The sequence below is a fragment of the Lipophrys pholis genome, assembly GCF_963383615.2.
Source record: "Lipophrys pholis genome assembly, chromosome: 4".
NCBI classification, from domain to species: Eukaryota; Metazoa; Chordata; class Actinopteri; order Blenniiformes; family Blenniidae; genus Lipophrys; species Lipophrys pholis.
This window is the reverse complement of record NC_137637.1, coordinates 19,247,345-19,254,370: the sequence shown is the minus strand read 5'-3', so window position 1 is coordinate 19,254,370 and position 7,026 is coordinate 19,247,345. Positions and strand designations below refer to the sequence as shown.

The 7,026-nt window shown below is 39.5% G+C and overlaps 1 protein-coding gene across 1 annotated transcript; it reads left to right on the top strand.

Annotated features, from left to right (window-relative positions):
* Positions 1 to 3,423: 3,423 nt before the first annotated feature.
* Positions 3,424 to 6,763, top strand: LOC308108023 (sodium- and chloride-dependent neutral and basic amino acid transporter B(0+)-like). Its single transcript, XM_080460672.1, has 10 exons — positions 3,424 to 3,550; positions 4,184 to 4,324; positions 4,423 to 4,558; positions 4,654 to 4,746; positions 4,841 to 4,966; positions 5,058 to 5,176; positions 5,297 to 5,396; positions 5,476 to 5,585; positions 6,285 to 6,452; positions 6,528 to 6,763. The coding sequence occupies exons 3-10, from the start codon at positions 4,537 to 4,539 to the stop codon at positions 6,675 to 6,677; spliced, it is 888 nt and encodes a 295-aa protein (XP_080316798.1). The 5' UTR covers positions 3,424 to 3,550; positions 4,184 to 4,324; positions 4,423 to 4,536; the 3' UTR covers positions 6,678 to 6,763.
* Positions 6,764 to 7,026: the final 263 nt, after the last annotated feature.

Below are 7,026 nucleotides of genomic sequence, written 5' to 3'. Positions count from 1 at the left end.
CACACACACACACACACACACACACACACACACACACACAGTTCAGTCAGAATTCAGATCGTTCTATAAATAAAAACAGTGAAGAAATAATTATTTACTTACCTTATCAGGTATTGAGCAACACGGTGAGGTCAAAATCTTGTAATAAAATTTGCATAAATCCCATAAACCCATACACTGACAATTCCCAAAAGCACATGCATGAGGAATGTGGGCTATTAATGATAAACCTCAATGCTTACAAGGTGTGGATGAATTCTGCAAAGCAACCGGCCTTTGCAATACAGCTGCTTTAATTGACTTTATATCTGACACCTTTCTGCCAATAATTAAGACAATGACCATCAAACGTGTTGTTGACTTTGATGCACTAAACCTATCTCATTCCTGGGACTTGTGAAAGTGGATTGGAAGAGGTGCTCAAAATTTAGGATTGTCATGATGTGAACAGATCATTGACCCTAATGATTTGTATTTATTGCACCACTTCAGGAGTTGTGATAACAACACATGAACACTTGTCACAAGATACTGAGAAACAGACACAACACAACTCTTTTTGTGTCTTTATCAGTCATACTCCAAGAGGATAGGAGTCACGTTCTGTAACAACAATCACAGGACATTTAAAGCAACATTAACCAGCTCAGATTGACTGGGTGTGATGGAAACTTCCATCACCTTCATGCAGCATTTGTTGTAGTTCAAGAAACATGTACACCCACCTCCTGGGGCGGACCAAAGGAGGTGATTGGTTCAATAATCTCTCACTTGTGTTTGAAGTAGACACTTTAAATAAACCTGCTAGAGTCCTTTGAAATATTAATGTAGAGTTCTAACTAGCGGGTGAAACAAGATGAAGGAGAACAGCTTGAACAATCTTAAAGGTTTAATTTTTGGAAATGCAGCTGTGGTCAAAGAGGTAAGACTATCTATCTATCTATCTATCTATCTATCTATCTATCTATCTATCTATCTATCTATCTCTCTCTCTCTCTCTCTCTCTCTCTCTCTCTCTCTCTCTCTCTCTCTCTCTCTCTCTCTCTCTCTCTTTCTTTCTTTCTTTACCAGGTGACAATCTTTCCCACCTTTTCTGAGCAGGACCTGGATGTGGACGATGTTGACAAGGAGCCTGAGCGCGGGCAATGGGCTAACAAGAGAGAGTACCTTCTCTCTATGTTAGGTTATGCCGTTGGACTGGGAAATATCTGGAGATTTCCTTATTTGGCCTACAAGAATGGAGGAGGTATATCAGTGTTTACTTTTTATTCCTATTCTTTAACTGACAACACTTTGCTCATTGTAATGGTTTGTTCTGAGGTTTTTTTTTTCTTACCTGTGTCATAAAATCCATCATTTCCTCCAGGAGCTTTTCTCATCCCCTATTTTACCATGTTGCTGGTGGCTGGAATTCCTCTTTACTTCCTGGAGAGCGCCCTCGGTCAGTTCTGCAGCCAAGGCCCAGTCAACATATGGAGAATGGTGCCTCTACTGCAGGGTAAGACCTGGTTTACTGAGGTTCGTGGTTAATGGACAACTATGTAAACAAAGATGGCTCAATCTTCAAACCTTAACCCTTTCTTTTAAAACATGCTTTACCTGAGGTATTAGGTTTACAACTCAGTCTACCACTTCATGCCTATAAATGTTGCCAGCAGTGCATCCCATGTGCTGGAGTGAATTTCCACTCTTAGAACAAAGATTTCTTTGAAGGGTAGAGCTATAATGAAACTCTATCTTCACCATCACAACAGATAAGAAGAACATAAAGAAGTGTTACCGGGCCAGATCCGTATAATAAGAAAATCAACAGGTATATAAAAGGAGATCCTGAGATTCTACACTGATTGTAACTCTTAGATTGTACAGTGTGCATGCTACAGTCAAGTCCATTTGTCAAATAATACTGTCTAAAAATCCATCATCAAACTTAGCAAGCAACTTAATTAATATTATATGCTTCCAGTGACTTAATGTTGGGAAATGCCCTGAATGATGTCACGTGTTTGCAGCTGAATGAAGTTCAGAAAGAACCTCTCCTCTCCATCAAAGTTAATCCAACTATGGTGTAAAGTGATCCCTACAAGAGTTTATTGAATTTCTGATTTCCCATTTTAATCATTTTATAACCAACAGCAATTACTCTCAGAAAATATAAATCTGGTGCAATTTCCAATGCATTGGTGGTTCGAGTTTTGAATGAAATGTACCAGGCACAGGCATTGCTGGATACACCTGAAGGCAAGGTAATGATATTTTGGCAGCCCTTTTTCTATTTGATTCCAGTTCTCTTTGAGCTGCTTGGTTTTGTACAAGCTTGGTTATCAGATGTTCACAGTCATGTAAAATCTTGTAATTTGGCAGTTTCTTTACATGGAGTGGCATTTCATTGTTGTCATTTCAAGCGTCACATAATTTTCTTTTTTTTTAAGCTCACAACTACAAATCTGATGACTTGATGGTATTTATCTGATTGTTTGAGGATCCAATAACAGAAGGACAAATGGCTGCCAGTTTGAATGTACTGTATACACACACCATCGTGCTTCTTGGGCTAAGCCACCTAGATTTGTGAAATGTCGAACTTAATGTGATTTGCATTAAAAGATGACGATTCAACACTTATTTATAGTCCTGAAGCAAATCGCTTGCTGTAAGCAAGGGTCATCATTGCCTTTAACTCTCCTACCTCATCATTCTACGTCACAACCTATATTATCTGAAACACTAAAACACATACCGGTAACTTGCACATATTTCTTCACTTGCAACAGGTGCATAAAAAGATACAAATTTTTCAGTTCAGGAGCCAGAGACAGTTTGCTCACTAAATTTTCTAATGTTTCTTTTTGCTTGTCATCTCCCACCAGGCGTTGGCGTTGGAACAGTCATGGTAACAGTTGTGATATCAATCTACTACAACGTCATCATCGCCTACAGCCTGTACTTCATGTTCGCCTCCATGCAAAATCCTCTGCCGTGGTCCGACTGCTTCAGCTGGTCTAACAGTAACTGCAGCACCACACCAATAGGTGCTCAGTTTATCTGCTACTCTTGTGAAGTTCTGAGAAATCCTTGTATTACCATCCATTATTTTTGCCATCAATACCAGATTTTGGAGCATGTCAGAGCCAGTCAGAAATAAATGTCAAATAGTGCTAATATTGAGACATGGATCTTGTCTTTCAGTGCATTGTAATGTAAGCGGTGTTTTGGTGGCCAACTGGACTGAACAAAACATAACCTGCCCTGAGTCCGATAGAATCCAAATGCCAGTGCAGAGCCCGAGTGAACAGTACTGGAAGTAAGGATCGTACCCTCTGCCAAACACATGAACACACACACACACGAACACACACTCAGTTGTCATACTACTGTTGTTGTATACAAGGTTGTCTCCTTCCATTCCCTGCTCAGTCTTGTGGTTCTAAAGAGATCCAGCGGTCTTGATGAAACAGGGTCTGTAATTTGGCAGCTGGCTCTCTGTCTGCTGCTGAGCTCCATAATTGTTGCGGCAGCACTCATCAGAGGCATCAAGTCATCAGGCAAAGTAAGTCAATATGCCCCAATTTATGCATATAATCCTTTATTATTATTATTATTATTATTATTATTATTATTATTATTATTATTACCCTACATGCTCTCAGCCACTAGCACCACTTGCAAATAAAGTGCTTCGAATCCACAAAACCCAATCCAAGCATGCAAATTTACAAATGTAATGCATTTTACAACGGTTGTGTTTTTGTCCTTGACAGAAACTACTTGCAGATTAAATTTTGCACCCATAATTTTTTGTAGTTGGATGCTATTATTCGACAGGCATTTACTTACTAGTTCTAGGCATTAGTTTGTCCAGCATCAGAGCACTTTAACTTCTCAATACAGTATATATCAAAAAAAATACAATGGGGCAAATTTGGCTTATTAAAAGTACTGGTTGCACAGATAGACACTCGCTCATATCTTTTTTACAGTCTTAATGTTATGCCAATGAAATACTCTCTTTTAACCATGTGGCAAAATCAAACACATAGATAAAGCATTTATGAATCATTAAGTTAAGTGAAGTACAATATACATTTTTCCCCATATTTCAAACTCTGACTGAAGATCATGGGGATTTTGTGAATACAAATTATCACATGTTCACAAAGTTCCCTTTTTGTTGTTTCTCCAGGTTGTGTATTTCACTGCAACATTTCCTTATGTGGTGATTTTCATCCTGCTGATCAGAGGTGTGACATTAGAGGGAGCTCAAGTTGGGATTGATTACTACATCGGTACACAGTCAAATTTAACTAAACTGACTGAAGCAGAGGTAAACCCCCAGCTTACTCTGACCAAACACAGTTTACACGTGACAGTTCTTTGATAAAAAAGAAAAAAAATTAAGCTGTGAATGTCTGTGTGTTTTAGCCGTGGAAAGATGCAGCAACTCAGATTTTTTATTCACTCTCTATTGCCTGGGGTGGAGTCATAACCCTCTCTTCTTATAACCACTTTAACAACGATGTCTTCAAGGATACACTCATGATCACGTTTGCTAATTCTGGTGGGAGTCTGATTACCAACACGATCTGTTTCGTTATCTAAAATCTGATCTATGCTTTCATTCATACATATTTAATATTCACTGTCTCTTTTTAGGGACCAGTGTGTTTGCAGGCTTTGCCATATTTTCAATCTTGGGCCACATGGCTCACGTCTACAACGTACCTATAAAGGAAGTGGTGGATGAAGGTCAGTAAGACAAACTAACTCAGCAAAATTAACTGACAATTTCATTTCAGCAGGTGGCTTCCAATGACTTTTTTTTTTTTCGGTCTTTTTGCAGGATTTTCCCTGGCATTTATTGCATACCCAGATGCTCTGTCGAAGCTTCCCATCTCTCCACTTTGGTCCATTTTGTTCTTCTTCATGCTGTTGACTGTTGGTCTGGACTCTCAGTTTGCAGGAATAGGTTTGATTTTACACTTGAGCTGAAGATGGGAAAACAATAATGCCTCCGCTTTTTGATTGCTGAATCCACAATTGTGTCTTCTTGTCTTTAGAGGTGATCACTACCAGCCTGAGTGACGCATTCCCCAAAACACTGAAAGGCAAACATGGTTTACTGATTGTGTTAATTAGTTGCATCCTCTTCCTTCTGGGTTTACTATGTGTCACAAAGGTAAGTCTACTTCAGTGTGCTGGATGCTTGAAATCAGCCACATCACTTGCCCATCGCCTGCTTATACAAATAATACATATGACAACATATGTTGTGTCTGTTCGTATTTTTTTATGACAGGCTGGGATATACTGGGTCACTCTCATCGACAAGTTTGCCGGCAGCTGGGTACTGCTTGTTTTGGCTCTCTTTGAACTCATTAGTGTTTCCTACATATATGGTAAACAGTATAAATGATACTTGATATGAATAGCAATGCAAGATTGCAGATGATCTTAAACTGTTCTCACACTCGACAGGATTGAACCGTTTTATTGAAGATATGGAGATGATGATCGGAAAAAAGAGTTTTGCTTTCTGGCTGTGGTGGAGAGCATGTTGGTTTTTTATCACGCCCTGTATCATAGGTGTAAGTACAAAACTCACAAATTGTTCTTCCCTTCAATATCTAGCTTAAAACAATATTACAGCTTAACAGCATTGCTGCTATAAAGTAAACACAACTTTTTGAAAACGGCTCCTAAGGAGGAACTTTTCAAAAAATGCTCTGACTCCGTCTCTGTAGAAACGGCTGAAAGGGCAACTTTTCTGAAATCCTGCTACTGCACATATTCCCTTCTGTGTACAAAGTCAGTTTAAAAAGATATTTAGGGGCTCCTTGATCAACCTGGAGTTACCCATTTAACAAAGAAAAGAGGATAAAAAGGATGCGTCTTTTCATAGTCATTAGTTTATAATTGTGTTTGAGTGAGGGACTGTAAAAAAACACACACTCTAGTTCCAGCTACTCTTTAAGAAAGAATCAGACATTAGACTGACCCATGCAGTGTCGACTGCTCGGCAAAAATGCAGCAATGCTCATTAACACACTCCTAACGGACAAAAGTAAGGGAATAGTTTTGGTACAAATGTAATGAATTAGATATAAAGCTTCACTAACTTCCACACTGACTGTGACTCAAAATACAGTTTAACTGTTTTTGTGTCATTTTAAGAGTTCAACAATTATTTTCACTCCCCAAAAGCACATAGAGAAAAGAAAACTTGTGTTTATTTCCTGCCAGCAGCAGCTGAAATGTGTGCTTTATATCTTTGTTTGTTTGTTTAGGTGATCTTTGTATGGTCAGTGATCTCCTTTGTGCCTCCATTGTATGGAACAGTCCCGTACCCAGACTGGGGCTTGGGTCTGGGCTGGTGCATAGTTGTTTTCATCCTCATTTGGATCCCTGTGGTCGCTGTGTATAAGCTGATAAAAGCAAAAGGAAACCTGTGGAAGGTTTGTGGAATATGTGCATTCTATACATAATTTCAGGCACAACGGTCTCAAATTCATGCAGTTTTCTTTCCACAGCGGTTGAAGTCACTGTGTTCCCCCTCTGAAGATTGGCACCCCTACCTGGACGTCCACCGAGGGGAACGTTACCCAAAAGAAAGCTCCAGTCAGAGGAAGAACAACAGATCAGAAATAGATGTGAACGTGATCTCAGACTCAAGGCTCTGATGTGTTTTCATGTTGAGTTTTCCTTCTCTCTGGTCCTACACCGTACTCTGTGTATCCCATTCTTCATGTTAATATATCATTTTCACAAAAAACGAATAAGAAATGCTGAATCATTCCAGAGATTGAAATATTTACACAATTTGAGCAGGAGCATCAATACTGTAATGTTTCGTGTTCCCAAGAACCACTCACCGATAGGCAGTCGGTTAACCGTTTATTTAACAACAGAAAACAGTCACTGTTGGCCGTGACTACGCCAGTAACACTCCACAGCTCCGCGAAAAGCTAACGGTTCCCTCCAAATCCAATCGCTCCGGCATCTCCTCGGGCAGCCTCTCTCTCGCCCCGC

Excerpts from the sequence above, each read along its gene's own strand:
- LOC308108023 (XM_080460672.1), top strand. The coding sequence starts at position 4,537 with ATGATCACGTTTGCTAATTCTG. Across the intron at positions 5,177-5,296 it reads GTTTACTATGTGTCACAAAG|GCTGGGATATACTGGGTCAC; the intron begins GTAAGTCTACTT and ends TTTTTATGACAG. Across the intron at positions 6,453-6,527 it reads CAAAAGGAAACCTGTGGAAG|CGGTTGAAGTCACTGTGTTC; the intron begins GTTTGTGGAATA and ends TTCTTTCCACAG.